The sequence below is a fragment of the Panthera tigris genome, chromosome E1 (genome assembly GCF_018350195.1).
Source record: "Panthera tigris isolate Pti1 chromosome E1, P.tigris_Pti1_mat1.1, whole genome shotgun sequence".
Taxonomy (NCBI): Eukaryota; Metazoa; Chordata; class Mammalia; order Carnivora; family Felidae; genus Panthera; species Panthera tigris.
Window position 1 is genome coordinate 28,347,084 of NC_056673.1, and position 17,164 is coordinate 28,364,247.

General features: G+C 48.1%; 1 protein-coding gene and 1 long non-coding RNA gene across 5 annotated transcripts in view; one reads left to right on the top strand and one right to left on the bottom strand.

The window, feature by feature from the left end:
- The window catches only part of LPO (lactoperoxidase), a 34,218-nt gene extending 18,233 nt beyond the window's left edge, over positions 1–15,985 (bottom strand). For 2 of the 4 annotated variants that reach the window (XM_042965908.1, XM_042965905.1), the window contains exons 1-7: positions 14,741–15,221; positions 9,698–9,772; positions 8,744–8,831; positions 4,389–4,549; positions 2,638–2,755; positions 2,160–2,289; positions 1,187–1,393 (exon numbers count right to left, since the gene is read on the bottom strand). In XM_042965908.1, the coding sequence (XP_042821842.1) occupies positions 1,187–1,393; positions 2,160–2,289; positions 2,638–2,755; positions 4,389–4,549; positions 8,744–8,831; positions 9,698–9,770 (777 nt within the window). In that variant the 5' untranslated portion in view covers positions 9,771–9,772; positions 14,741–15,221. Of the gene's footprint in view, positions 1–1,186; positions 1,394–2,159; positions 2,290–2,637; positions 2,756–4,388; positions 4,550–8,743; positions 8,832–9,697; positions 9,773–14,740; positions 15,222–15,921 lie in introns of those variants that run through there. The other 2 variants (XM_042965906.1, XM_042965907.1) reach the window with 2 other exon arrangements.
- LOC122233494 lies at positions 11,138–14,747 on the top strand. Its single transcript, XR_006211037.1, has 3 exons — positions 11,138–11,372; positions 12,789–12,874; positions 14,588–14,747. It is a non-coding gene; the product is annotated as an uncharacterized LOC122233494 (long non-coding RNA).
- Positions 15,986–17,164: the final 1,179 nt, after the last annotated feature.

The following is a 17,164-nucleotide window of genomic DNA, read 5'->3' on the forward strand; positions in this document are numbered from 1 at the left end:
GGACAAGAAATAGGAAAGGCTTTGTTAATAACTACTATGAACGGAGTACTTGGGGGGGTTCAGTCGGTTGAGCGACCGACTCTTGATTTTGGCTCAGGGCATGATCTCGTGGTTCATGGGTTCGAGTCCAGCGTTGAGCCCTTCCTGCACGAGTCCTCCCTCACGAACTCCCTCCTCCCATTAAGCCTCCCCCCAGTGAACACTGTGATGAGCCCCTGAGTCCAAGTCTGCTTGGTATTCTCTATCTCCCTCTCTCTTGACCCCTCCCCCATTTGCTTGTATGCACTCTCTCAAAAGAAATAAACAATAACAAAATTACTAAAAACAGCTACCATTTATTTATTTTGGATCTAACATGTGCTATGCATTATGCATACTTTATCTCACTTTGGTCCTCAAAAAATGTAAGGTAGATAATTCAGTTCCATTTTACAGGTGAGAAAATCGAGGCTCAGAAAGGTTAAGTAATTTGTTCCAGAACTTGTAAACAGGAAGGGAAATATATGGGATTCAGATCTAGACTGACTTCTCTCCACAGTCCGTGTTCTTTACACCACAGCACAGAGCCTTGATTTGTTTGAGTGAATAAATCACTCTCTAACTGTAAAATAAGAAAAAAATGGGGCACCATTGCAAGTGCCTCTCTCTTCCTGCTGCCCACAAATCCCTGCTCTCACTGATTCATCCATCAAATTGCAGCTCTTTCTGGGAGCAGCCGTCCCAGACCCCGATGACTTACAGCAGCGTTCTACAAACTTCACTGTGTATAGAACGAATCCTGGTATAATGTAGATTTTGTTTCCCAATGTCTGGGATGAGGCTTGAGATCTTACATTTCTAAGAAGTCCCCAAGTGATGCCAATGCTGCTGGGCCAGGCACATAGACGACCCGCCCCTCCCCAGAGCTTCCCAATTTCACCATTAGTGGTTACTTGTCCATTTCCCACACAGGCTCTCTGTCCTTGAGGAAAGGAACAGTGTCTTATTCACCTTTGAATCCCCAGTGCTTAGTGCCGTGCCTGGCACGGAGTAGATGATTAATGTCTATTTATTGAATAAATGGATGAGTGAATGAATGGATGTGTGAGGCTTGGGAAGCTGTCAAGTCAGCATTCGAGATCTACCATGAGGTACCCTGCTAGTCAGGGAGGCAGGGGTTTTGTCACCAACAGCTGCAGGGGCCTACCATGATGGGGAAGCAGTTGTCTCCCTGGATACAGTACTTGTCACACTGGGCTTTGGAGTACTCGCTGCTCCCCAGCTCGGTGTCGGGGGCAAAATCCAGGTCATGGTCCACAATTTGACCCCACTGCATGAACAGCAAGGACGTGTTTTGGTCCAGAACACCCTCCTCACTCAGGTAGCCTGCAATCTTGTTGGAAACCTCCCGGGCCTACAGATGGAGACAGAAGGGGAGGAAGGATTGGAGGAAAAAGTGCTTTGAGGAGTCAGATTCAACTGCAGTTTTATTGAACACCCAGGGTATAACAGGTACATTTAATCCCCATGACAAGTTTGTGAGGTGGGTGGCATTACACCTTTTCCGAAGGTGAGGACACTGGAGAGGTGAGGCCAATTTCCAACGGTCCTGCAGCTACAAAAGGGGATAGTAGGGATGGGACTGAACACACGTCTGCGGGAATTGATGGCTTGCAAGGCCAGTGCCCTTTCCACTATGGAAATGGGAAAACAAAGACAGGCTGCTTGTGAAGCCACAGGGAGGTGCCAGGTGTCTGGGAGGAGGAGAGGGGCTCTGGGGGAGGGGCTGCCAACTCAGAAGAGGCCAACAGATAGGACCTCCGGGCAAACAACAGCTGATGCACCCCAGGGGCCGGGGCGGGGTAAGCGCGGGCAGGATGGGGCAGGGAGGCCATCTGCCTGGGAGACCCCAGGGTATCTGGCCTGTGGGCAGCTGGGACGTGACCACCACGTGCCTGGGCTCCGGGCTCTGCTGCCCTCTAGTGGCACTTAGGGGAGCACGGCCCGAGCCCGTCCAAGTCTCCACCTCTCCCCGGCTGCGGGCCCCACCTCGCACCTCCGCCCTCCCACCTATTTCTTCTTCCGTTCCGTGCGCGTTTGGGGGCGCTTCCCGTCCTCTCTGGGCTCTCCCCCTGCACCCTCCCGCTCGGGGCTCGCGCGCACCCCGGGCCCGCCCTCACCGGCGGGAGCGGGAAGCCGTTCCGCGTCCTCCCCGGCGTCCACCCGAAGGGCAGGGAGAGCCCGTCCTCGTACTCGGCGGGCAGCCAGCGCGCCAGCGCCCTGTTGGCGGCGCCCAGAGCGGGGTTCCTCCTGAAATCGAGCAAGACGCGCCCTCAGCCTCGGCCCGCGCTCCGGGCTCCGCTTCTCCAAAGCCCTGGGGGACCCGTAGGGAAGGGGCGGGACTCCGCCCGAGGGAAAGGGGGTGCGGGGGAGGCGCCTCTCAGACGGGGAGGGGGGTCGCTGAACTGCGTCCGCTCTGAAGGCGGGGGACTACGGCGGCCCCTTTGGAAGACGGGGAAGCTCGGGAAGGTTCCAATATGAACGGGTTCCGGTGGGCCGCAGGCCCGGGAGTGGGAGGCAGCGGGGGTTCTGCCGGGAATGGCCAAGCGGCAAAACCCCTAGCTGGGCCGCCCCCGACAACTGCCCGTGCCCCCTTACCTGTTGTTACAATCTCCTGTAATGGTTCGGTAAGGATTGTCCTTGTCACATTTCACCACAGGAACGGGGGCACCACAGCCCACCTCCCAAGACAGTGCAGTCAAGTCCAGGCCAGGTTCTGAAACAGAAGGGACGCCAGAGGGGCTGAGTTCTTTCTCCATTCTGAGGCACGGCGGGGAGGCAGGAAACCGAAAGCAGAGGGGAACTTACTTTTCTGGGAATGCATTTGTCTGTTTTAGGTAAGCATTTCTCAGGTGGTTTCTTGTTTAATCCTGACAACTCATTGAGGTAAGAGGTTTAATTCCCATTTTACAGATGAGAAACTGAGGCCACAGCGCTCAAGGGACTTGCCCAAGGCCACACAGGTAGTAACTGTGAAAGTGCTAGCATTGTTAGTGATTTTTTTTTTTTTTTAATCAGGGCATTCGAATCAACAGATCTTTCTTTTAGAACGAAAATACCCCTGAGAGGTTAAGCACATGTTAGTAGGAGTTAGTCTGATAAGACTGCTTTTCTTCTTCTAAAGCTTCACTGACATCTAAAGTACCAAGCAAGCAGGAACCTAGATAAGGAAGATGTTGGGAAGATACAGGTAATTTTTAAAAACTGTTTATTATTGAGAGAGGGCAAGTGGGGGAGGGGCAGAGGATCTGAAGAGGTGGCTCTGTGCTGACAGGCTGACAGCAGCGAGCCCGATGTGGGGCTCGAACTCCCGAACCACGAGATCATGACCTGAGCCAAAGTCAGATGCTCAACCGACGAAGCCACCCAGGTGCCCCGGGACAGGTAATTTTTAAGTGAGGGGCGCTGTGGTCCTGGGAGGAGTAACATAGTGGGGCTTTACGCAGCAGAGGCTCCCGTGCTGGCACAGAAAGGAGAGAACTGCTAACCTCCTAAAGCAGTCTGTGATCCATCCTGGTGCCTGCATGAAAGAGAAGCAAGGGAATCTTGCTCTATGGGGGCTTCTTCAGGGGACCATCTGTGAAGGTCGGCAGGGGCAGGGGTTCAACCCTCTGTACCTTTTGAGTCTCAGAGTCTAAAGTGATCCCTGTTTCTCCCTACCTCATCCCAGTTTCCTTCTTTTGGAACTTTGGAATTTGCTCAAGTCCTAAGCCTGCTATATTCCTGGACCTGCTGTTTTCCCAGGAAGAACTTGCAGCCCCTTCCTCTGGTTGGGACCAAGCCCCTTCCTCCCTGACCCTCCAGAAGCTGTGACATTTGGTAGGGGTGGGAGTGGACGGGTTGGAGATCACAATCAATCTGTCACCTCATTGTTTCAGCTCCATATTATGCAAGACAAGATGGAAATCTCATTTCCTGTGACATAATCCCAGTAAATCCCCCTGGTACAGGTGGCTTACATGTCTCCTTTATGGAGACATAAAGCAGAGTAGTGGTGACACTGGTTTGGGACAGGGAGCCCATGTTTGTTGACTTTAGTACTTCCTCTGGACAGAGGCTTTACAGATGGCATTACACAAAGAGCATGAATGTCCCCTTATTTGGAGTTGGCAGTGTGACCTTGCTGGGCTTGAGTTCCTTTCTCTGCAAACAAAACAAAACAAAATAAAACAAAACCATACTGGCACAGCTGTCCCCTCAGCCCCTCCTTGCTCTGCAAGCCCACGAACCTGAGCAGGGAGAGCCAAGGAGGTGCTCCTAATAGGGGATACAGCTTTTGGTGACTCCTGTTCTCTCCTGCAGGGTCATGGCCCCTTCCCGCCATCAGAGGGTCAGTGGGTTTTCTGTACCTGTGGCATTGGTCAAGGCCACTTTCTGCCTCAGTCTCTTTAAGGATTCCTCCCACACCTGCCCGTTGCGGATGGCTGTGCGCGCCTGGCCTTTGGCATGCTTGAGGTACTCTGAGAGCTGTCGAGTGGTGGGTGCCTCTGAGCTCATGGCGGCCTTTAGCCTACAATGGAGAGCGATAGGAGAGTCAAGACTGGGCCCTCCAGCTCTGAAGCTTTAGAAGGGGTGTGAAGGGATGTGTGTATGGGGAGGAGCCACAGGGGGTGGCGGCAGCACGGCCAGGAGACAAGCACTCCCGCGCTCTCAGAATCTTTCTCATTTCCTTTCTGATGCCTCTGGAAAATCTCTTCTGGGAGGAGGAAGCTACAGTGTGTCTTTAAGCTTTGTTGGGTCTGGTTCTGAGAAAGGGCAGGCAGATGGAGGTGAGCGCTTCCTGAATTAGAATCAGAGGGTTGTAGCTGTGCTGGCTGGGTCAGAATTAATTAGAGAAACTTAAAAACACCTAAGCCCAGGATGTCCTGACTCAGACTGAGGAACTCCTGTCATGTAGGAGTTTAGAAATAACAAGAGAATTCTAGAGATAACAAGCCTAGGGGCCTTCAGTTCTTCCCATGGAAACATCCTTAACTGCAGCTAGCCCTGGAGTTAGCGTGGAGTTTGCTTCGATGTGGGCTGTAGCATCCAGCCTCTTGCTGACCATTTTTGGGGCAAGATGTTCAGCCTTTTTATTCTTAATTTCCCATGTGTAAAGGGAGAAGCCCGAATCCCTGCTACTAAGAAGTTTGGGACAAACACAGAGATGACTGAGTGCAAGGTGGTGTTAGAAAAGTGCCTCCATGAGAATCCACCACCCCTTCCCCGTGCCTCAGTCTCCACACATGTGGGAGGAAGGGTTCCGTGGGATGATATCTATGGCTCTGAGACTCTGAAACATTGGAAGTTGCTCAGCTTCTCACAAAAGACAGCTCTGCTTTTGGGGTACAGTTCGCTGGCTGCAACAGCTGGCCTGATCTATAGGTTAGGTCCTTAACTATTTCCAGGGTGAGGGGACATGGTGTCTCAGTCTGAGGGACTTCCTGGGCAGGTGGGACAGGGACAAGGATGACTGGGATGATTGCGCTCTACTTGGCAGGCCTGCCCCCGACCAGCCTCCCCCAACCTCAATTAAAAAGACCCAAGACAGTAAGCCAGACTGTCTTTTTGCTGCTGTTGTAAGAGACTGCGTGGCCCAGTGGCCAGGAGGGCTACTCTGTCCAGTATGGTAACTGCCAGCCACAAGTGGCTATTTAAATGGAACTTCATTAAAATTAAATTAAATTCAGTTCCTCACTGGTACTAGCCACATTTTAAGTGCTCAACGGCCACACGTAGTTACTGGCTCCTGTATTGGATGGCCCCGACACAGAAAACCATCACGGAAAGTTCTGTGGGCCCGCACTCACCTGGAGTTGGGGCTTAGGAAGCAAGATTTGAACATTGGCTGGTTTGACTTGTGACTGCCACTTACTAGTTATGTGCCCTTGGGCAAGTTACTTAACCTCTCTGTACCCAGCTTCCTTATCCATAAAATGAAATAACGACATTTCGTTGAGCCATGCTATTTGATCATTTTGACCTCAAAAACAAGCTATTTCATGTAGTTCAATTTAGCATTTCATACGGTTTGGGGGAGGAAGGGCTGTAAAGCTTCTTGAGCTGTATCTGGCGTGGAATACACACGTGTTAGCCTCAGCGCCACCGTCCTCATGGGCCAGGGCCCAAAGGGTCCCCCACCCAATAAACAAGGTGCGCTGCTGGGCCTTCCAGGGCTCCACCTGGAAGGTCCCACGCAAGGTTCTGCACGCTCCTTCCTTCCTCCTGTGCCCTGGGCTCTGCGTGCTTCTCCCGCCTGAATGCGGGATCCCTCCTGCTTTGCTCAGGGCTGGGCTCCGTGGGATCAGCCAGGGTTTGGGAAGAAGTCTTTACCCATCTCCAGGCCTCCACCCTCATCCTAGCTACCGTCGCCTTCATCTGGACGGCTGTAGCGGCCTCCTGACCAGGGCCCCGCCCCACTCCCTGTCTCTCTCCACCCCCTGCTGTCTGTTCCCCACACGGCTGCTGGAGCGCACTTAGGGTCAAAAGCAGACCATGGCACTCTGCTTACCCTGGGACATGGATGAATCCATCTGCTTATTGCACACACACTCCTATTGTGGTGCCATCACTGCCTGTACCTAGTTCCAAAACATTTTCATCACCCCCCAAGGAGACCCTATACCCATTAAGCAGTCTCTTCCATTTCCTCCCCTGCCCTCCTCCGCCAGCAACCTCTAATCTGCTTTCTGACTCTATGGCCCTTAGCGTCCACCTCTCTGGCCTACCTGCACGGTGTGCTCCTCCCTGTCTACCACCTCCACCAGCATTGGGCTTCTTTCTGTTTCCCGAGCACCCTAAGCTCTTTCCCGCCTCAGCACCCTTGCCTTTGTCCTTCCCAGTCCCTGGGATGCTATCCTCCCGGCTCTCTACATGGCTGGCTGCTTCTCATCCTCCATCAGGCTTCCCTGATCACTGGGCCTAGAGTAGCAACCATCGCTTTGTTTATTTCCTTCATTGGATTGTTTGTGTAACAAGATGGTTATGTGTGATTCTTTATGTCTCCATGAGGCCCCTAAGTCCAAGAACTAACCAGTACGAATGAAGTCCAAAGCATGGCTGGTCAGTGCACAGCTTGCAAAGGAGGTGATGAACACTGATTTTGTGGCCTTTACTGTATCCTTACCTTGGGCCTATAAAAGGATTGAAGTTAAGGAGGGAGAGAGAATTTTTGTTTGGAGATAGTTACTGAAATACCAAGTACTTCCCTACTGCCACCATGGGGCTTCATCTGTGCTTTAATTCTAGTGATAAGGGACTTAAGAGGTGGGCTAGAGTCATGGCCAGTGGCTGATACCTGCCCAAAGAGCCTACAGGAGTGGAGGCTGGCACCACGCACTTAATAGAGTAAGCCAGACAGGGCCACACTGCATGGGATCTGTATATCCTCCAGCAGCAGGGTGAAGCTTGTAGTCTTCTGGAGCCTGCTTAAAAGGCACCTGGCTCAAGAGGGTGTGGGGAGGTGAGAAAGTGAGCCAGATGCTTCTGTACTGAAGGTTGGAGCTGTCAGCTACTGGCCAGAAACTTCTCTGGGTCAGGGAGCTGGCAGCAGAATCTCTGAGACAGCCAACAAGTGCCCAAGGTGGGGAAGACCTTCTGACCCCTTCAGGGCACTAAGTTGTGAGGTGACTTAGACCTTGCCCTTTGCTATCTCTCCTCCACCGCCCCCCCACCCCCAGCTTAACCCTGAGGAGTCAGAAACCTGTGTTGGGGGATTGGGAAGAGCCCAGGAAGGAGGAACTAGCAGACTGTGTTCCATTTCTCATTATAAACCTAATAAAGCAGCTCTGAGCCCAGGGATGTAGGAAGCTCTAGGCTTTGTCTTCTTACGCTGACATTTAAATTCCCGAAAGGATACTGTTCTTGGGACTAGAAGTAGCTGGAGTACCTCTTGTCTTCTAAAAGTAAAAAAAACAGTATGGAACTGCTTAAAAGTCATTCAAGGGCCAAGGAGGAAGGAAGCCCCAATTCTAGTGCAAAGAGACAGCAAGAGGAAGGAATAAGGTTGTTTTCTGCGCAACACAGTGGTTATTCTTGTCTGTATGCCTCTAGCTTGATGGGCATCCTGAGAGCTGGGACCCAGTCTTCATTGCTTATTTCAAAGATCCCAGCCCCTAACATGTGGTTCGAGGGTGGCTGACTCTGCTGGTGGGCTGTGGGATCTCCAAGTGCCCTTGGATCATTTTATGGCATTGGGGTGCTGCGCCCCCTAGCTGCTTTGGGTGTAGTTGCTGACGGCTCACACCTGTACCCTTGTGTGATTACTGAGCCAATCCTTGCTTAACTTCCTTCTTTGACCTTTCCAGCTTTGCCCTCTCACTTCATTTACAGCTCTCCCAAGAGTAATTCTTAATTAGTCACCTGCCCGTGAATCCATGTCTCAGGTTCTGCTTCTAGGGAACCGGGCTTATGTCAGTCAATATTAGTTGAATGAGTGGAGAAATTCTACCAACAGGCTTTCTGAGACTCTGTAATGCATGACCCAAGGAAACATCCGGCCATGTGGAAGAAAGTGCTTCCAGGATTAGATTAAACATCCTCTTCAAGGTAATTTACAGGCTAAGGATTTTAAGACTCCTATTTGTCACACACTCAGAGTTGGGGGGTGGTGGTAGCACAGTCTGGATGATTGCTTTCTCACTGGCTTGTCAGGGCTGGCCTAGATGTGCTCATCATTAACTGGAAGCCTAGCAAGGGGAGTACGCTGTGTCTGTGTCTCACGTACCTGGTCCTGGAATCCAGGAAGGCCTTGTTGACTTGGATCTTGACCTGATTCACAGCATCAGAGATGGCAGCAGTCGTGGTGGCCCGTGCTTGGAGGAGGAGGGACAAGGAACAGAGTATCTGACACCATTCCTTTGAGATACCCTCTGCTTCTGTCTCCCTCTTTCTCAGCCATTACCCTCACCCCTCAAATCCAAGCAGGCAGAAGATTGAGATTAGGAAACATTCACAAGAATCCTCAAGGAGAAAAAGAATAGAATGGGAAGAATGCTCTCTGATCCTTGATAAGATGTCGGAATTGCTCTTCAGAGGTCCACTAGAATACCCAGGGATGGGATTAAGGTGTGTGACCGTCCAGGTTGGCTTGGGCTACTGGGCTGTGGGGATTTTTCTGGGTTTTGGTGAGGTAGACACGTAAGTGTCCATCAAAGGACTTAGCTGATCACCAGGGCCCTGAGGTAGAGAAGGAGCGTTAGGAATTCTTGTTCTCACTTGTATTGGGGTCTGGAGCATGGGAGGTGGGGTGTGGTGAGTTAAATGGTGTCCCCCCAAAATACATGTCTCAGAATGTGACCCTATTTGGAAATAGGATCTTTGCAGATGTAATTAATTCAGATAAGGTCATAAAGGTATAGGATTAGGGTGGGCTCTAGATCCAATGACTGGTGGTCTTATAGCAAAAGAACACACAGGATACACACAGAGAAGTATGTGAAGAGAGGCAGAGATTAAACTGATGTAGCTATAAGCCAAGGAGTACCAAGAATTGCTGGAGCCACCAGAAGCTAGGAAGAGGCAAGGAAGGATTCCCTTCTAGAGACTTTAGGACCCTGCTGACACCTTGACCTTGGACTTCTAGCCTCCTGAACTGTAGAATACATTTCTGTTGTCTTCAGCCACCCAGTTGTGATCCTTTGTCACAGCAGCCCCACGAATTCAATATGGAGACACTTACCATTTGTGGCCAATGCTGCCGCCTGAAGCAAGGTCAGGAAAGCTAAGAGGACTGAGAGATGGAGGGCTTGCATTGCTGAAACGAGACCCAGGATCAGATATGAGCCTTGTAGAGCCCCCATGGGAGGGACGGAGTCACAGAAAGGGATGGTAAAGCATAAAAAGCCCAGGGAACAGCAGATGCCCTAATATTGGAGTAGAGGTGGGGAAGCTACAATAACTTAAGTTAGCATCAATCATCTGTGCAGACCCATGCCTGCTATTGGGAGACATGGAAAGAAGCAGGGCTGGAAGGGAAAGAACTCAGGCTTCAGGGTCAGGAGATCTGGAGTTAAAGTTCTGCATTTGCTACAACTAGCTCTGTGACATTGGCAGGTTACTTAACGTCTCTGGGCCCCTGTCCTGGCAAGTGAGGGCCAAGTGATACAGGATGTCTGATTCTGCCCTGATAGCCTGTGACCTGAGATCCTGTACCTGTCTTGTCACAAGTGTGAGAAATGCTGTTACCAAACCTGGAACAGGTCTTTGGAGTTCCCCTCCTTCCTTCCCCTGGGGATGTATTGCATCCGGGGAGCATGCCTGAGAAGCACGCACTCAGCTCCTCCCTTCAGAAACCAGCAAGGGCTTCTACCCTTCCTCAAAGAGCCAATTTGATGGGAGCACATGAATGAAAGTTGTGACAAAGCTCAGGGCTCCCCTGGGCCCACAGCTGTGCCCCAGGCTGCCTGGAGAGATTCCAGATCTTAGATTAACCCCTTCATTGTGAGCTTTAACCCTGAATGTAAATCATCAGACAAAAATACCTGCAGCTTTGTTGGCTGATGAGGGGCTTTGGGGGGTAGAGTGTTCATGAGATTTGGTGGTATAGAACCAAAATTTAAAAAAAAATGTTTATTTATTTATTTTGAGAGAGAGAGTGAACATAGGAGCAGGGGAGCAGCAGAGAGAGACAAGGAGACAGAATCCCAAGCCGACTTTGCACGGTCAGCGCAGAGCCTGATGTGGGGCTCGAACTCACCAACTGTGAGATCATGATCTGAGCTGAAATCAAGAATTGGATGCTTAATTGACTGAGCCATCCAGGTGCCCCTGAACCAAAATATGGGTTTTTAAAAAAATTTTTTTTAATGTTTATTTATTTTTGAGACAGGGATTGACAGAGTATGAACGGGGGAGGGTCAGAGACAGAGGGAGACACAGAATCCGAAACAGGCTCCAGGCTCTGAGCTGTCAGCACAGAGCCCGACGTGGGGCTCGAACTCACAGACTGCGAGATCATGACCTGAGCCGAAGTCGGACGCTCAACCGACTGAGCCACCCAGGCGCCCCCTGAACCAAAATATGTTTTGAGGAGATTCTGGCTCCAGCCCCAGGAAGCACCCACGGCATGAGATGGAATGATCATTTGTTTCTATCATGTTCTCAACAGGTCCCTCAGATTTCACAGGTGGGCATGGGTTCTTCCCTCAGTGTGCATTCACTGGTTGGATTCCAGAAACACACCAGGGAGAACATCTCAGATTGGCTGCTCCCTCCATATCTACTTGAAGCTTCCTAAGAGAAATTGTGGTTCTGGAGCTTTGCCTGAGAGGCCACCTAGGTGGTCTTATGGACACCCTCTTAGATACTCTCCCCTTGAATTCGGCCAGTCCAGAAGAGGACTATATCTGGACCAGGTAATTTTGGTCTCCGCCACACTTCCCCAGTCTTTCCCTCTGTCCTTTTATGATTCCTCTGACAATTTTTATCTTGTTGAGTGTACTTTTTGTAAGCTAACTCTAGAAAAAAAGGCAAGGTATGAATAAGTACCTCTCTGGCCAAGGTTCTCCTGGGCACTTCCATTTATTTCCAAGAGGAGTTCTCAAATGGCTTAACCCTCGATGGGATCTTGTTTTTACACTTCTATGATCCCGAGTAGAACCATAGTCTTCCTCTTTGTAATTCGAGGAGAACATTGAGCCAGCCAGAAATCTGCCCTTTCAGGCATATAAAGTGCATGATGGGTTTGGAGTAAAATGTATCACTGATATATATATATACATATATATACATATATATACATATATATATATATATATATGTATATGTATATATATATGTGTTTAATTCTGGTAAAAACATGTAGTATAATATTTATTATCTTAACCATTTTTTAAAAGTTTTTATCTATTTATTTTGAGAGACAGAGAGAACAGGGGAGGGACAGGGAGAGCAGGGGAGGGGCAGAGAGAGCGGGGGAGGGGCAGAAAGAGAGGGAGAGAGAGAATCCCAAGCAGGCTCTGCACTGACAGCCCCAACTTGGGGGCTTGAACTCAAGAAACATGAGATCATGACCTGAGCCAAAATTAAGAATAGGACAATTATGGGTGGCTCAGTTGGCTAACATCTGCTCAGGTCATAATCTTCTGGCTCAGAAGTTCGAGCCCCACATCAGGCTCTGTGCTGACAGCTTCAGATTCTGTGTCTCTCTCTCTCTCTGCTCCTCCTTTGCACACGCTTTGTCTCTCTCTCTTCCTCAAAAATAAATAGGATTTATTTATTTATTATTTATTTATTCATTACAAAATACATTAAAAAAAAGAGTAGGACACTTAACCAACTGAGCCACCCACGCACCCCTGTTTTAAACCATTTTTAACCATACAGTACATAGTAGTGACAAGTATATTCATATTGTTGTACAGCAGATCTCTAGAACTATTTCATCTTGCAAAACTAAAAATCTATACCCACTAAAGACCAACTCCCTTTTCCTTCTTCCCCTAGCAACAACCATATCATTGATTTTTAAAGAGGGCTGATGGGCACACAAGTATTCATTATACTGCTCTTTCAATGAGTAATGTATTTTGTAATAAATTAAAAACAAAAGTAAAAGGTTAGTCTATGAAAAAAGACATCATCTGAGATAGAGGAAGAGAAATATCGTAGTTGAAGACACGACAGTTGAGAAATCTAAACAGGAAAATCAACTTCCATGCTCATTTCTCTTCTCCCTTCCTTGGACCCCCTTCCCCCTCATACTCCTCTCACTTGGAAGGCAGGGAGAGACCTCAAGGCCAAAGCCAAATTATTTTCCATGTCTTGGCCAGCTTCCCTGGTGTGTGTGAAGGAAGGATGTGGGACAGAAAGCAGAGCCAGGCAAATGAAAGGTTATGCCACTGCGCTGGAAAAAAAGGTATGCTAAAAGATCCTGAAGGGACACTGTCTGCAGCCAGAGCCAAGCAGGGTGGAGGGTGGAAGACATAGGGCTTCAGGTGTAAGAGGTCACCAAGAGGCTTCTGTGATGTTTGGATATTTATCCACATTCTTATCATCATGCTCAGTGCAGAAATTATTTCCCAAGCCCTTTGGTTTGCAGCAAAGCCTGGGGCCTTCTCTGGGACATGAAGCAATATCCTGAGACAGAGTCATAGCCTCTGCCCCTCTAATGGCAGGGCTGGTCCACAATTCCTTGCCTCTATTCACATCCTCTTATGCAGTGCTCTCTCTGCCTGATGAACTATTCATTCTTCAACAGCCAGGCCAAATTTTGCTTTCTCTGTGAAGTGTAGCAGATTTCTCCACGCAAAGTTAGGTCATTCATTTTTCTGTCCTCCCGTTGGACTCCACTCATATCACATATCACTGTTTTCATGTCTGTTTCCCCTATCAGACCATGAGCTCCTCAAGGGCTATATCTTATTTTTGTTTTTTCCCATGCCAAGCCTAGTGTTGGTACATAATAGGTGTTGGGTTCATGCTGAATAAATGAAACTCCAAGGGCAGAGAAGTTCAGCATCTGGAAGGTACAGAGAGTCATGATGGTGACAGTCCCTTAGCCCACACCTTAATGTGCCTACTAATCACCTGGGGACCTGATTGAATGCAAATTCTAACTCAGAAGGAAACAGAAGGGCCTGAGAGCCTATATTTCCAACAGGCTCCCAGGAGATGCTCCTGCTTCTGCTGGTCTGCAGTCCACACTCTGAGCACCAAGGCCTTCCAGAGTCTGGCTCTCAAACTTGCTGAGAAGTCACCAAGAGGGGCTTCAGGAAAGCCTGAGAAGGGAAGGAATCAGTGGGATTCTTTTCCATGAGTGGCAAGAGCTCTGTTGAGGGTGGTAGGATGAGCCATAGGAAAACTAACAAACACGCCGTCACCCCCGAAAAGGTTCTATTTGATCTTTTGAGTAATTCCAGGATCGAGAGGAAAATGGTCAAGAGGAGAAAGTTCTTATCAAGATCTCTTATTTTTTTAGTTAAAAAAATTTTTTTATACTAGGCTTCATGACCTATGTGGGGCTTGAACTCAACCCTGAGATCAAGAGTTGCACACTCTACCAACTGAGCCAGCCAGATGCCCCTATCAAGATCTTCTTAGAAGAAACAATCCCCTACTTCAGCCACAGGGTTTGGGACACCCAATCACATAAAACACAATATGATTCAACCACTCCATTCTTCCAAAATGAAGGCCATCTCATATTGCTGCAATTCATATACCTGATTGAGATTCAGGTGTCCACAAGAGCATTGAAGACATATGGGACTAGGCATTCAGGGCTAACTAGATGTTCAGATATGCTATAAATACCAGGCATAAGATGCTGGAAACAAGATAAAGATCTGAGAGCCCTATCTTAGGAAACTCTTAAAACACTGTAAATTTTCACTCTAGTTTAGAGGTTACATGATAGCAATCTTAAGAACACCACTTGGAGCATCATTCTGTTATTATTTATCCCCAACTCTGTGTGTTATCTCTTGGGCCTCAGTTCCTAAAAATGGTGGATGAGAGGTCTTATGGTACCTTCCAGCCCTAAGAGTTTATGATTCTGTGACTGTTTTCAGACTTGGAAAATCTGCCTTGCCCCACATGGATTTAATCACATTCTCCTTACACCAAACAGGAATGATCTGCCATTGTGGCAGCCAAATCTGGCACCAGAAAATGCCCACTGAAGACAAGTCCAAATGCAGTACCAAGCTTTCTGAGAAGCCTTTAGGAAATTTCATCATCAACTTTGCAGAAATCATGAAAGATTAAAATTAATGAGTCTTACCTGCCAAGTGCCTGGGCCTCTGGTGGCAGCCAGTGGAGTTATTCTGCTAGGAAGAACTGGTGTTTTATAGCTTCCACCAAGAATTTATTTCTGGGAAAGGCCAAGAAGGGAGATTTTGAGGGACTGAGGTGGCTTGGAGGTTCAGCAGGAAACACCCTGTGACTCCAGGCAGATGCATGAGGAAACTGCAGGGATTGGTTGATGCAATATCACTGACTGGGTGGAAACAGAACCTCTTCTTCCCATTTTCAAGGTTAAATACATGGTCCTGCTGTAGTTGTGGAAGGCAAAACTCCAAATTCTGAGCACGCTTGTCCCTCTTAAGCCCTTTATGGCATCTGAAAAACTCTTAAATTGGGAACAATTGAATGGCCCTCTTCTCCACTCATTTATTCACTGCCTTTTGATCCCTCCCTTACCTTTCACCTGATTCTTTGTAGAAGGAGATAGATTTGTCCTGGATTTAAAGCAATAAAAAAAAACTGACTTTTTTTTTTCTGTGAATACTGCCCCTTCTTTTGGCCACCAGAGAGGTCACAAGAACCCTGAACTTGTCAGGGTGGTAGGTTAAGTCCCCATTTCTGTCATTTATATGGCTCTGGGAAAGTCATTTCACCTTTTGGTATATCACATTCTCTAGTTAGAAAATTGATAGTTGAAATGATTACTAGGAGTCTGTAACTTCATGCCTTCTATAGGATGACCATTAAAAAACACCAATATCTGGGAACTTATATGTAATATACCACCCTTACCTCAATGACTTTGAAATTTCAAGTTAACTCCACAAAGGAAGGAAACAGGAAGTTTCCTGAAATTTCAGGAAAATGAAATTTCATTGAAATGTATTTTACAGACAGACAGATAAAAACATAAGTTCTTGGGTGCCCAAGTGGTTCAGTCGGTTAAGCGTTTGACTTCGGCTCAAGTCACAATCTCACAGTTTGTGAGTTTGAGCCTTGCATTGGGCTCTCTGCTGTCAGCACAGAGTCTGCTTCAGATCCTCTGCGCCCCCCTGACCCTCCCCCACTTTCTCTCTCTCTCTCTCTCAAAAATAAACACTTTAAAAAAAAAAAAAAAAACAAAACCCATATGCTCTTCATGAAATTATGCCTTGGGTTGAAAATACTCTGAGAGACTGTCAGAAATTCAACAACCATGTACCAAACCCCTGGGTTTACCTTCCAAAAAGTGATATCCCTTTTCTTCAGCTTATGGAAGGTAGTTAAAAGCTGCTTCTCTTGTGATTTGCCCAGGCAAATGAGCTGGGCATCCCAGAAAAAGGCAGCCGTCCAGGAAAGGGGAGTGAGGGACTTTAGGCTCTTGTTTTCTTTGAAAGACATTTCTGTTCCTCAGCCAAGCATTGTTTTTCTTTGTGTGACCATTCCTTGAACTTTGGAACATGCTTCTCCAGGCTCTCACCTCTGGGTTTCATGCTTTATGGGTTAACAGAGCTACATCATTAGATGAATCTGACCTAGTTGGTTTCAATTGATTTCAAGGTGGAATTTCCTTCTAGAAGATCTATGAGATAACACCACTTTCCCATGTGCAATATATAGTGAACTGCTGGAGTCAGGGTAACAGCAAAAGGCAGGTCTGACTGTTTTTGGGTCTTGATCATGTTATAATAAGATGTTATATGTCCTAGGTCTGACCTTTTTGTAATGGGCAAGGATGGGGCAGTGTCTGCTCTAGACCAGTGTGGCCCTTGCTTTGTTCTTAGCGTGAAGTATACCTGGAGGCAGTCACAGCGGACATATAACTGTCCTGTGGCTAATTTGTGTTTTCAGAACTTTGTTGACATGCAATGACATGTTATCATGGACTTATCTCAGGATAGTTAAATCTGTTTAGCACAGTTATTTGTCTTCCAATTAGGGAATGGCAAACTGGCCTGAGAAATGGAGACAGGAAGACAGAAAGTCCAGTAGAAGGCTAAAAAGGCCAATAGATTCTCATATAAGAGCACAGAGATTTCAAGATATTTTAGTAATAGAGCATCAGCAGCTGGGAGTACTCAATGAATATAAAGTCCATTCGACCTCAGACATGGTTGCTTTTTTCTATTGCCTTCCAAAATTAGAATTCTGAATGCTACACACAAAACCTTTGGCTGATCAAAGGGACACTCATGGTCAGTGCCAAAGTGGCCACTGTTTCTATGAGGTGATTGTAGCTCTCACCCTGTCCCATGGCCTCCCCACCATCTCCACCATTTCAGGTGCCATCTTCCTTGGAAGCATTGCCAGTCCCTTCCTCAGATGTCTGTTTGCAGTGATCTCCCAGTGGCTTGGCTGCCATTCAGAGCTGGATAGTTTATTTTTTTCTTTCCTGGTTAAAATGCATTTCCCCTTCTTGTTTCCCAGAACACCAAACAAACAGACTTCTTGTCCCCAGCATGGCTCCATATACCAATGTTTA